Source organism: Chenopodium album, chromosome 12 (assembly GCF_948465745.1).
Source record: "Chenopodium album chromosome 12, dcCheAlbu1.1, whole genome shotgun sequence".
Lineage (NCBI taxonomy): Eukaryota > Viridiplantae > Streptophyta > Magnoliopsida > Caryophyllales > Amaranthaceae > Chenopodium > Chenopodium album.
Window position 1 is genome coordinate 28,791,075 of NC_137845.1, and position 13,581 is coordinate 28,804,655.

A 13,581-nucleotide genomic window follows, 5' to 3' on the forward strand; every position below is an offset into this window, starting at 1 on the left:
TTAGGTTTTGTATTAATCATGTTAGTCATGCCTAGGAATTAATTAATAATTATTTAGTATCATGTTTAAGATGCTTTTTATTCATTCTCTAATTATTATTTTATTAATAATTATTTATTATCATGTTTAGGATGCGTTTAATTCATTCTAATTATTCTTGAGTTGCTTCCTATTTTATGCATATTTATATGAATTATTGCTTTGCTCACTGATATTGCATGTAATTGAAAATCACGCCTACTAAGTTAATTTGGACAATTGATTTATGTTCCCTTTTAATCATGTGTGGATTTAATAAGTAATTTAAGCACGACACTTAGAATTTTATGTGCATTAATATTCAATCAAATTAGTAACATTAGTTTGGAGCAAATTAAATCTGTTTATATGCATTTTGTAATTTAAGCACGATACTAAGAATTTTATGTGCATTAATATTCAACCAACTTAGTACTATTAGTTTGGAGCATATCGAATCTTTTTATGAGATTACTAACTCCACATGATTACGAACCAAGAATGAAGGATCGGGGATGATGGTATGAAGTGAGTCATGGAAGCCAACTTCGCCCGTATTGTTCACTACTCGATTTTTATAATGAATGGGGTTTAACATTCATGAACCAAATTGTTGTTGCCTTTAGATTTGTCCTTTTCATGGTCGCTTTTAATGATCCGTAAACGGTCTATAGGTTCCTTAAAAACTTGTTGGGGGCTCCCTCCCTTATTGTATAATGTCAAATCTCGCTTTCTGAGATTGTCAAGCATATTCACAATATGCTTAAGTAGGCGTGCTTCAATTAACGCCTACACCACATTTAATTTAATGTTGAACCCTTTTTAACTATCTCGGTGTAGAAAACATTAAGTGCACGTAGACACCACCAATCCTATCTCTCTGTGATTAGGTGGTTTTTTCTAAGAAAAATAAAAAATAAAATAAAATAAAAAAAGAATAACATGATTTGAGGATTATCCATTGTCTATTCACTTCACCTTATTTTTGTTGAATTAAAATTATTGTGACTAGGGCTGAGCAAAACTACCCGAAAAACCGATCCGTAACCGTTCCAAAACTCAAGGTACCCGATCCGATAACCATAACGGTTCGGGTACCCGTTCCGATAATTTGTTATCGGGTATGGTTATTGGGTATCATTTTAAAATTAACGGTTACCCGATCCGATCCGATAAGCATTTTTTTTGCTTTTTTTCCCTACTTAAATCTATTTTTTTTTTAAATCTAAACTCTTACTTTACTTCATAATTACTTTATAATATCAATGATTAGTAATATTATTAATAATTTGGTCAAAATCATATGATATTGTTGTTAATTAGTGGTAAATTATATCATATTAACTACATAATTAAGTTTAATTATCATTATTGGATATCTTATTGGGTAACCGATAACCGATCCGAAAATTCGGGTACCCGAAGTCCGGGTACCCGAACTTATCGGTTCGGGTTATGAATATCACTTTTAGGGATTTTGGTTATCGGGTACTCGAACCGTTAGTACTAACAGTACGGGTACCCGTCCCATGCTCACCCCTAATTGTTACGGAAGTAATTATTTATACTTTTACTAAATTAAAATTATGGGAGTTAAACAAAAATTATTTTTAATAATTTTCTATTATATTTCTTCTTTAAACCCCGCCTGGATTGCAGGTAATAGGCCGTAACATTTTATGGGAGTAATTGTTATGGGCTTCTGCAAACACCTGGAATGAGGGTAATAGGTTTGGGCTGTAACTTTTACCCCCAAAACAAGGGTAAAACATTACACTAAGGGCCCCCCAGCAAAACTATTACCTGGTGAAAATTACAATCCAAAATCTACTCCACTAATTATTTATTGGAATCCAGGCAGGCCCTTATAGTTACTTATTTTTGCTGAACTTATTTTTAGTTAATTGACTTATTATATATGGATGGATTTAAACTACCGTTAGACTTCAACTATTTTAGGCTTTTAGCTACTCAGTAGTTAACTTAGGAGGATGATACATTGGGATTGCATGCAATTCACAACATTACCCTTTATAGTGTCCTATCAATCGGAGGGAAGATTTCGTACGCTAGATTACTGGTTATCTTTCTAAATTTTAGTATTCTACCTGAATCTTTAACAAAGTGGTGACAGCATGAGGCATTGTTTTTTCGGAGTTTCGAACAGTTGTTCCTAATAGAGGGGTAATTGAAGTCTCAATAACAAAGAAATGGAGCCACAGATGCCAGATCTGAACATTCCAGCAGCCAGAACGCCACTGAAAGCATATTTAACTAAAAGAAAAACCACAAAATCTCATAGCAGTAACAAAAATCAAGAGTTCAGATTAAGGTGGGTTTAGGACCTTCATACCACGAGGTTCAGATTCCAATCCATGTATCATCATCACTATCAGGCAAATCTTAAAATTAATACTGCCATCAAAGCAACAGCACGAAAGAAAATGTCATTCACATTCTTGTTCACTCTCACCATCATTTCTTCTTCAGATTCAAATTTTGTAGAGTTCTTGCCAATGTATATGATTGTGTTTCTCAATGTATTCACCGCCCAAGAAAGCCAAAAAAGTCCAACACCAAACCCAGAAGTAAGAAGATTGGATGTACAGAAAGGAATGCTTCCACAAGCTACTTTATGCATCACGGAGAACATGACAGCAAGTCCAGTTCCTGTGATGCTGGCAGAGACCTGAGTTAATAGCAGAGGTAGTGCAGGACCAGCTTTTTTCACTGAGTTCGTCACTGACTTCCCATTCCGCTTCTTGTCCACTATGATTGATAAAAGCATCTCACAAGCTTGGAGAGAGTTGATCTTATTAGGAATCGCTGCTCTCTTGCTCTTCCTCTTTGAAGAGGGCTTTTGTTTAACTTTCTCAAGACTGTAACCAAAAGCAAGTCAAAACATCGAGATTAATATATCTGATTCAAAATTTCCTTCTATCTGTCGTTAATTTTTTTCTTGAGTTTGTTTTCATCATCCACTGGATGATAAACAAACCAATAAGGATTTAATTGTAGTCATGAATGTAACAGTTCAAACCTAGATGGATTTCAAATTATTTGTCAACATTATTAGAAAGCATAAATAATGCTTATAAGAGAGCAAAAACTTGTAGAAAATTTTAAAAATGGTTACAGTAATTGAACAAATAGCTGGTTTGCAATGCTAGTTCCAGGTCTATTTTCTATAAAGCAATGTACAAGCTTTTGTATGGTGCTATGGTTCTTGCATCCAAAAAAAAAAAAAAAAAAAAACAATTTAATACAAATTAAAGGTGCTATGGCGATCAGAGTTTCGTTTGTTCCGCGTTCCAAAACGCACAATCGTGGGTCCGTACCACGTACCTTGTAACCTTGCTCTGAACAGGTTCGGTACTGCATTTTAAGCATGTTGGATTTGGTACATTGCTTTCAATTGGAGTTAGAGTCTTGAAAGCTAAAAGAAATAAGAACATTGAAAAGATTTCATGCTGCGTTTTGCAGAAGCTGTGTAAAATATTTGGCTTCAAAACTCATAAGTGAAACAAAATTGGCTTTCAAAGTGTCATACATGTTCAGATCGGAAGAGACAAATCTTTGATTGTGTAAAAAACTGGTTTTAAAGGGTCTATCTAAAGAGAGAAAAATCCATACATCACCCCCTTTCAATGCAGATACTCACAGATTTGGTAGCACACTCTGGTTAAGTTGGGATATCTTCTTTGATTGCAGACACTCTTAGCAGGTTTGGTACTGCATTTTGAGTGAGTTAGGTATTATGTCAAGTGCTGCAATTTACAGGCCTTATCTGAGTCTCAGTCTCAAGTTCAGATTTTTACTGCTGCGCCTAATTCAGTTAATGTCCTTTTAGCTCACAGTCACTATTGATGCTGGTGTAAGCTTAAAACTATTTTCTCATTATTAAAACCTGGAATGGCACCCAAATCTTATCAAAAGTTGGGGGGTGAAAAACAGTGATGCTTTTTAAGGTATTACTGGTTTAAATGTTCAACGTCTGTACTAAAAAGCTAGTTTTTAGTTATTAAACAAAGTAGCCACTCATTTCGTGACTTAAAGTATATATATGCATTATCCAATACATGGCAATTGGCAAAAGGCAAGATACCCATAACTTATATGAAGCAAGAGGAGATTGTGAGGCAATGTAGCTACGAGCAGAAAATTAGGACATCACATGTTCTATGAAGTAGGAAACTGTGTGGCTTTGCAACTAGGAACACTAAGCAAATTGACGACATTAAATTATAAAGTCTAGTTGATGTAATTTGTAAAAAACAATCTTATGACACCTGTTAATTTCAAGCAATTCTGATAAAAAGAGAACAAGATTGTAAGAGTGCAAGAAGACAAAGCAATACCTCTTGGAGGGAGCAACAGTCAAGGAGTTTAGCTTTGAAGGAGACATATATGTACGATCCTGCAACTTGCCAGCACCATTCCTGTAAGAACAGAAAATATCCGCAAATTCAGTGATAGGATAGCACTTTAAGATTTCAAATTTGGAAACATATAAACCCAGCAAAATAAAAGATTGGTCAATTTCATCCACAAAATATACCAAGATGGTGATGTATCTGGTTTCTGGTTCAGCAAAAATTTTACTATTTAAATACATAAATATGGAGTTATAAGAGAAACTACAAAGACCGGAAGAGTACTGTTACTTAGAGAATGGAGAGAGCATATGAGAATTTTCCCTAACCAAATAATGCTTTGGGCACCTTTTTTCATTGCCCTACACCATTTTTATTCGCCCAAAGAAATATAGAAGCTTTAAAATTAAGATTTTTTTTTTTTTGAAAAATACGAAAACTAACTATAAACTTTAAAAAAAAGTAAAACCCATTGTAAAACAACTGGAAAAGAATTACTGCATTAAAATTATTCTGAAGCACCATTCAAAAACTAATTTTATAAGCAAGTCCACTATCGAGATGGCAAATATTCATGTATCCATAGGGGGATTGGTCCCAGATTTTGAACATGCCAGATTTAACCCAGATATAGGGGTTTTGCTTGGCCTCCAACAGTATATTTCAGTTGGTACCCTACTTATTAATGACACCCTACCATTATATAAAACATATTTGTATATAGTATAGGACTTTGAAAACAACAGAGCCGCACATAAGATTTCAAAACATGCATATGAAAAGAGATTTCAAACAAAGTTGATGCCATAATTGGAGCATCCAATTCATATTCTCAAAATAGTTGGCCACGCACTTGACCTTGTAAATAAAGAGTTATAGGACAACAGTTTAAACTATAAGCTAGCATCACAATAATAACTCATAATAGAGATAGCTGAAAATGAAAAACTATCAAGCAAATGAGTCCTCAAACAACAATGTAACCAAGAATTAATAGACTTAGTAACATAAAATTACACATACCATCTAAAATACGGTACAACCTCCTGCTTCCTCCATGCTGACTCCTTTGTATATCTAAATTCTTCTATAACAGACACTAGATCCTTCATATCAGTCACACTGCCAACAGCAGAAACTCGCCCATCAGCAAGAACTGATATAGTCGAAGAAGAAAGATTCCGGACCGAGTCAAAATTTGCAAGGTGCAGCAGGTGCATATCAGCATTTGTGGCTTGAATCTTAAAATCTGGATATATCGAAGAGTCCAGGTAATTCTTTTCCAACTCATTTGATACCGGCATTACAAACGGCAACAACTCTTTATGCATTGTCCATTGTTCTTCTAGGTTGAAGAGATCATAATCAGCTTGCTTATCTGGAATGAAAGCACAATTATAGAATCAGCATCATATTCCATGCAACTTCTTATCCAGCAGCCATAGTTCATCTTATTACAGGCATCAATCAAATGGTTTAATTATAAATAGATGACAGTTGACTACTTCTCTTACATCACAAACAATCCTTTCTCCAATTATGCAGACATAATCCTGCATTCCTAATTAACATTTTTCCCATCGACTTTTACATACAGCTAACCAGCTTACAATTGTTCATCTACAGCAATTGTGCTCAATTGTGTAACCCTCACTCATATAGTTCACGACTAGCTACATAAACAAAGCATAGGCCATCCAAAAAACGCAAGTTCAACATATAGGAGATAAACTATCGAGGGACACGAACCTTGTGCATCGCCAGGCATAGACATTCTTCTGATAGGGGCAGCCCTGACGACCCTGACGAATTGACTATATCCATCTAACCCATTCATTGATTTAAACAGATCATCATGCTCGTACGGTGTCAGCGAAATGATGCTTGATCTTAATGCATCATGCCTTGATCCAGTGGTTGGTATTAAGTGTGGAAAATCCTGTATACAAGCACATGACAAAGCAAATTAGCTTACCACCATTTCACAAATCCACAAAGGGAAACTAAACATATGAAATCCCCAACTAAATTATCATTCACGAAGCAGCAATCAATAACCCAACTACCGTTCATCAAAATTGAAGTAAATACAATTACGGAGTACTATGATTACAAGATTTACATTAAGAAATTCAACTCATAATCAAAATTATATACAAAAACTACAAATTCACAATTAAGCAAGAAAATCCATTTAAGAGCCAAAATCCCAAATATTACATGAAAATCAAACAACCCAGATAACTAAACCCAAAAATTATACCGTAAAATTAAAGGTCAACCATGATTCAACATATTCAGAAGAAAATAAAAATAAAAATAAAAACCCAGATAATCAAAACGCAAAAATTGTACTGTAAAATTGAATATAACCCATAATTGACTATAATAAATAAATAAATAAAATCCCAGATATCATAACCGAAAAATATACGAAAAAACACAGAAATTGAATGAAAATTGAATACCTTGAAAGGCCTAGAATTGGGTTGTTGTTGGTGGAAGAGAAGTCCAGGAGGACAAACATTGTAAGCAGAAGCCATTACAGAAATAGAGAGAGAATCTGAGTTCAGAAATTGTAGTTTCTGAGCCCAGAATTCTCTTCTATTTTTTGGCGTTGGCTTATGAATACCATGCTAATATTATCTTACTTACGGACCTCTAACTTCTTTTTTGGTTCGTCATTATTTTTGACAAAAAACAATTATTTTTGAGTGGTGAAGAATGAAAAATTCTTTGCTGATAGGTGAGTTTTGGCACGCAACTTTGTCTTTACTTACCCCGTAGATTTAAGGCCGTGACCCGTGGTTAGTGGTTACCCTTTGACTTTTATCGTCTCCAATACACAATTTTAGCCATTTACTATGGATAGAGGTGGTAATTCGGGTCAGCAGTTCGGGTTGATTTTAAATTAGGCTTAAAAACTATCAAAAATTTTGTAAAACATAATATTATTACGAAGTATGAAATGTGGGTCAAATCGGATTGATTTCGGTTTGTTCGGGTTAGGCTCGGGTCTGGTTCGGGTTTCTATCAGTAACTTCGAGTCGGGTTCGGGTCGTGTTATTAGGTTGGGTCGGGGATTGCCAGCTCTAATTATGGAGTCCCACTGGGCGCATAGGCCCTATTTATTTGGCTTGTAAATAGAAGGGTAATTTGAGATTCGGTGGTACATTTTTCTCTCTCTTAATGGTACACTAGTACATTTTTGTGTAATATTATGCATATATAATGTATTATTAAAGCATGAGTTGTCTAAATATTACTTTTTGTGTACATTATGCAGGTAGTTGTACCTTTTACATCATATTTTCAACCCTTATGTTCCTATTATTTACAACAATGTCATCCTATATGCATTGTTGGTAAATAGGCCCTATACGATAGGAGTTCTCATATATTATGAGCACTCGTATTATATATAGAGTGTTTTTTATGTCCCAGATTAATTAACAAGTTTGACTTTTAATTTTGAAGGAGTCTCCATTAATCTCCAACTTGTTTATCTCAAATCAAGGACCCCAAAATGCAGTGACAACTTTGCAAAAAGCTAAAATATTTGCAAAAAGCAAGTAGAAGGTAACAAGTGTGGGCCTAGCATTGGAAATAACGTCTGTTAATATTCGTTTGACATTAGTAATTGACAATTAACCCTAGTTAGAGTCGATTTTTCAATTTTCCCTTTTTCTATTTTATAATTTTGGGTTCATATAGTTCTGTCGACTAGTGTTTCCTGGTGATGGTTCATTTATTCTAGCGGTTGAAGGTGGTTGTGCGACTTGTGTCATATCGGGCGATTAGGTGATAGGAATGTCGTTCGATCCGCTAACTCTTGTACTGGAAATTCGGTGATATCTACATTACATTACCTCTACCTTAATATCTCCCCCGGCAAAGCAACATATTGTGTGCCCCAAATCATCCATCTTATTCAACAATTACATGCCAATAAGGTTAGCAAACAATCATCCATCTTCATTCGACTAATTTGTAAACCACAACGTACAGATCACTTAGTTTCACAAATAACCAATTTAACTATAATTCACAATAAATTAAAAAAAAAAAATCAAAACATAACACTACAAACTACAATCACTACACCTTCAAAGCCAAATTCGAATTGAGGGAGGAGTTAAAAAGGAATAAGTATTCAATAACAACTTCGAATTTATCACCTACAATTGACCTAGATCGAAATTCGGCATAGACCTCATAAACCCAAAATCTCAATTGGAAATTGCTTACAAACTTATACGATTATTAGAGACGACATTATACCTTGTCGGTAGCGTGGTTCTTTGACATTTTCTGGTGAAGTGTTACAACCGACGCATTGTTTCCACTACCTCTTCAACAACTAAAGAGCGTGTAACACCTAGAAATTTTTTCCCTTTAAAATACCTACTTTGCTCTTTTAAAAATACGAAATAGGAAATTCTAAAACATTATCACCACCGTGATAACGACTAAGGCAAATATCAAAGACACACAGTGGAAGACTCATTTCAAAACCATTCAAAACAAACCAACTTGAAAAGTCAAACCAAACGAAAGTAAAATCAAACCAAAGCCAAATGAAGCAACCTACAACTTGGAACCATTGTAGGCCCTTTCAAAACCCAAAACCAATATTTAAAATGTTGCGTTAGTCTCACAAGAAAATATATAATAATTAATTTATAACAAATAAAAGATATCATATTCTTATAGAAACTACACATGTTTCGCTCTTCACTCATAACCATCATGAATATGCTTCATCATTTGAAAAACTTCTCTTTACTTTGTCCCCACTACTCGCCATTAGAAATGGGTCGTCGTAGGGCCAAGATAAAGACAAGGCCAAACAAATTACACAAATACACAATCAGTAATGTTGAGTACATAAGCGTAAACGAATCACACTAACATGTTTACATCCTAGCATCACACCATTTACTTTGTTGCACATGTTTACAAGTATACAACATACAACTCAATCAATAGATAATTAAATTGATTATTTATTTGATTACACATCGAACGGTTTCCCACCAAATTCTAGCCCCAAATAAATTGAGGTAAATTACTCCGGGACCTAATCGGGTAGGCATAAATGTCAATTATGAGTGACGGACGTCCTGCGCATAAAACAAAAAGGAATATACAACTTCCTATACTCCTAGTAGAAGTTATGATCAAATATAAAGTCACATAACTCCCCCCATATGTTCATACTCGAGTCACATTGTAGACACCTGATTGTGTCTCCCCCAAAACCAAACCCAGTGATGAGTACTTTTCATATCATTGAATATCGAACAAGGTGAAATGTTAAAGAGTCTCGTGAATTCTTCTGTTTTCCAAAATGTTTTAATAAAAATAATTCACTTCTGTTTTCAAAAATCGTTCATTTCGAATCCTATTTACGAAAAATGTCCAATCCAATTTAGTTTGGTCCATAATATTGGTCCAATAATTGTGTATTTGGATGGGGTTTGAAAATATCTTTCCAACGATATATTATAAGCCCAATTCCGAGTTATAATGAGGAAATTAAGGCCAAAATTAAAGTGGGTCTAAATGAGTTTTATGGGCGGCCCGATGATCATGTGGAGTGTTCATTAATTTTTAATTGTATTCCTAAAGTCATAAGGGTTTATCCTAATCTTCTAGAATCTTCTAGAAATTTATTATAAGTTCTAAGGAGATTAGGGTTAGTAATTGTAATTATCATTGATTTTGAAAAGATAAAGAATTCTATTTGAAATAAAACAAGTATTTTAAAAACGATTAAATCCGATTTGGTTAAAGATAAGTACGGACTCTAAGTAACCTAATTCAATTAGGAGAAGGATTTCGTACGAAAACTTTATCGTACAGCAACCATCGCGCCGCGATGGGCTTATCGCTATGCGTTAGAGCTATCGCGTTGTGATAGCCCTGTCGCGTCGCGATAGAGCCAATTTTACTCCGAGTCAGATTCTGACACTTTTCTATCGTTTACGATCGATTTTTCTCTATAAATAGGGTCAATTTCCCTCGTTTTGAAATCATCAACAATCATCTTTTCTTCTTTTCTCTCTCTAACCTAAAACTTATTCTTTCTCTCTCTTGCTTTCTAAGCCTAGCCTTTTCAAAATTCACCATACGTCCATCACGAGACTCGAATACACATAAACAAGCTCAAAGTTGCCTTAGACCTCGACGTGAAAGATTGATAGTTCTGAGGGTTTGGTCTCAAATCTCTATTTCAATTATTCTTACTGTTTGATTTAATATTAATATTGAAGTTACTAACGTGTGTTTTGTTTTGATAGAAAGTGATACGAGGCTTGGAAGTGAGTAATTTAGTTGCTCTATACCTATAGGAATCATGCTTAGATTATTTTATCAATTCCTAGTATTATGTTAGGATGCTTTTATTGTTTTCAAGTATCATGTTAGGATTAAAGCTTTGATTTTTATTGTTTAGTGACATGCTAGGATTTGTTATTAATCATGTTAGTATCATGCCTAGGATCTTAACTGCTATTATTATTATGCTTTGATGAGAATATTGTTATGATGATGATGATGATTGTTGTTATTATTATGTTGCTTGATATTATTGTTATTGCTTGATCACATCCTCTCTTGCAGGTTTAAAGGGAATTTGTACTTGAAATCACGCTTAATAAGGTAATTAATGATTTTATTTAGGCTAATATGATTTTTTTTAAGTGATCGCCAATAATAGCTTTGTTTGTGCATTAATAATCAACCAGCATAGATTAAACAGGTTTAGGGTTAATATATTGATTGTATGTTAATTGGAAAGTGCACATGAATATGAGAAGAACAAAATAAAGGCCTATTTAGGGCAGATTCAATCACTTTTAGGTTTAATTTGTACCTTCATCCCCGAATATCCAGTTATGGTTCAGGACCACTATGGAGTTAGCGATCTCTGTGATCGTGAACGGTTTACAAGTTCCTAAAACTTGTTGGCAACTCTTTTGTTCTAGCTTCCTTCCCTTTCGACGCCACCATGCTTAAGTGCATGATCACAGTGGGGCTCAAGTTTGGGATGCTTGAAATATTCCGATATATATACTTTCCAAGAGTTTTGGTACGCAATCTCTTTCACTTTATGTTGTTTACATTTTAGACTTGGTGATGACTCTCAATCCACAACAGGATCAATCAACATGAATCATTCAAGTATTCAAACATTCCAATTCAATTCCTGAATGTTTAGTGATCACATATAATTTGATGTTGAACTCTTTTAATACTACCTCGATGTTGAAACACCTTAAGAGCATAAAGCGTCGTGAATCCTATCCCTCAGTGTTTAGAACACCTTAAGTGCATATAGGCACCGCATTCCTTATTCTTGTGTACTAAGACACTTAATAGTTTAATTCTCATGCTTATAGCATCAATAAAAATTATATGAACCATAATAAAATTCCCTTTTTATATTCCAATCCAAATTAACATTTAGTTTAATTAAATATATGTGCAATCATACCAGTAATAAAAGTGTGGTCCGTACACAATATTCCAACATCATAAATTCCATCAATAACTCATCTCAAATAATTCATGCTTCACAACGCAATCATCAAAATCAATCCAACTAACAATTCCAATCAATACCTATCATGATACTAACTTGGAATTAATTAAACAAGTCCTAGCATGCTTCTACACAGTTAGTTCGCCATTAAACACAATACCTATCATGATAGGACTGTGTTTAATTAAGTTAGTCCTAGCATCCAACTAAATTGCCATCGGTTTGAACTGGTTCCATTTCCTTAAGTTCGCACCGGTTTGGTTTGAACCGGTGCGATTTATCTTATACTAAATCCCGCCTTTTTTTTCCCACCAGTTTTTAAGAATTGATGCGAATTTGTATTTTTCTACTAGTGTAACCAACCGTAGTTAATTTCCTTCAAATAAACATTAGATTAGAAACCTAGGGTTTGACAAATTGGGGCTTTTTCATACAAAAACCAAATCTGAAAATTATATATATTAAACATAATTGAAAACATCATAAAATCATGGCACAACACCCAAAACAATAATTAATCAAAGCTAATATAATTTTAAAACAAGAATTTTTTATTTGTTCAAAACCGCACACGCACAAGGGGAGGTGGAGAACGGTTGTTGCTGCTCCGCCGGTGGCCGACTGTGGTGGTGGTGGTGGCAACCGGCCGCCGTGGTGGCGTGTGTGGTGGTGCATGTGGTGTTAAAAAGGGAAGAAGAATTAATTAAGGAGGAAAATTAAGAGGAGAGAGAGAGTTTACCTCTTTAAAATTATCACCTTGAGTAAAAATCTGATTTTTGCTTTAGGGTGAGTATTTATACTCCTCTCTAAACTCTCTTCCTTCATGAATTTCCCTATTTGCCCTTAATGACTCCCACTTCCACTCAAATTGGTATTTTGACTTTAAAACTCCTTTATAATTTAAAATAGGCCCCAAAGTTTACAAATATAAAGTAGTATGTTTCCAAACCATATAAATAAATAGTAAATGGGTTTTTAATTAAAATACCATAAAAGATTCATTTAAAATTATTTAATTACGTCATAAAATAATACTTTAAATTAATATAAATATGTATAAAAATACAGGGTATTACCGATCACGATATACCAACTGACGATTTTGGATCTTAAAGCCAGTAAAGGTCGCGAACAACTACGTTCAGCTCGACAAACTCAAGCGACGGAAGCAATCATGTTAAGATCGGCCAAATTCCTTCGTATTTCCTAACCAACCTCGGGTTAGCTCCGGTTAACATGCCCACACCAATCTTGGGTTAGTTCCAGTGGAGTTAACAGGAGTGTCCAACTTGATTTTCCCATTTCCAAGTGTGCCCTCTCATTTAACCGACAAATTTACGACACTACCCCTAGATAAACAAATCTTATTTATCTAGGATATAAACTTGAATTGTCTCTTTAATCTCTATTTATATACTTTCTTTGTCATGTTAGATGACACACTTCATTTAGGCAAGTTTGCCAATGCGTACTTTTTAATGCATCCTTAATTACATATTAGCAAAAATTATAAAACATTGATATTTAAAAAAAATAGATGTTGACACAAATCTAACAAGACCACTATTTTTTTTTCAAGACAAAATTATAAAATGAAGCCAAAGCAAGTTATGTGAATAGTGCACAAAGTCAAACTGTGTAATC

General features: G+C 34.2%; 1 protein-coding gene across 1 annotated transcript; it reads right to left on the reverse strand.

The window, feature by feature from the left end:
• Positions 1–2,295: 2,295 nt before the first annotated feature.
• LOC145570470 (uncharacterized) lies at positions 2,296–7,098 on the reverse strand. The gene is made up of 5 exons (XM_081629566.1): positions 6,860–7,098; positions 6,141–6,330; positions 5,415–5,769; positions 4,377–4,457; positions 2,296–2,897 (listed from the first exon to the last, which is right to left on the reverse strand). The coding sequence occupies exons 1-5, from the start codon at positions 6,932–6,934 to the stop codon at positions 2,411–2,413; spliced, it is 1,188 nt and encodes a 395-aa protein (XP_081485692.1). The 5' UTR covers positions 6,935–7,098; the 3' UTR covers positions 2,296–2,410.
• Between the last annotated feature and the right edge of the window lie 6,483 nt (positions 7,099–13,581).

Excerpts from the sequence above, each read along its gene's own strand:
- LOC145570470 (XM_081629566.1), bottom strand. The coding sequence starts at position 6,934 with ATGGCTTCTGCTTACAATGTTTGTCCTCCTGGACTTCTCTTCCACCAA. Across the intron at positions 6,331-6,859 it reads CCAATTCTAGGCCTTTCAAG|GATTTTCCACACTTAATACC; the intron begins GTATTCAATTTT and ends GCTTGTATACAG. Across the intron at positions 5,770-6,140 it reads TATGCCTGGCGATGCACAAG|ATAAGCAAGCTGATTATGAT; the intron begins GTTCGTGTCCCT and ends CTTTCATTCCAG.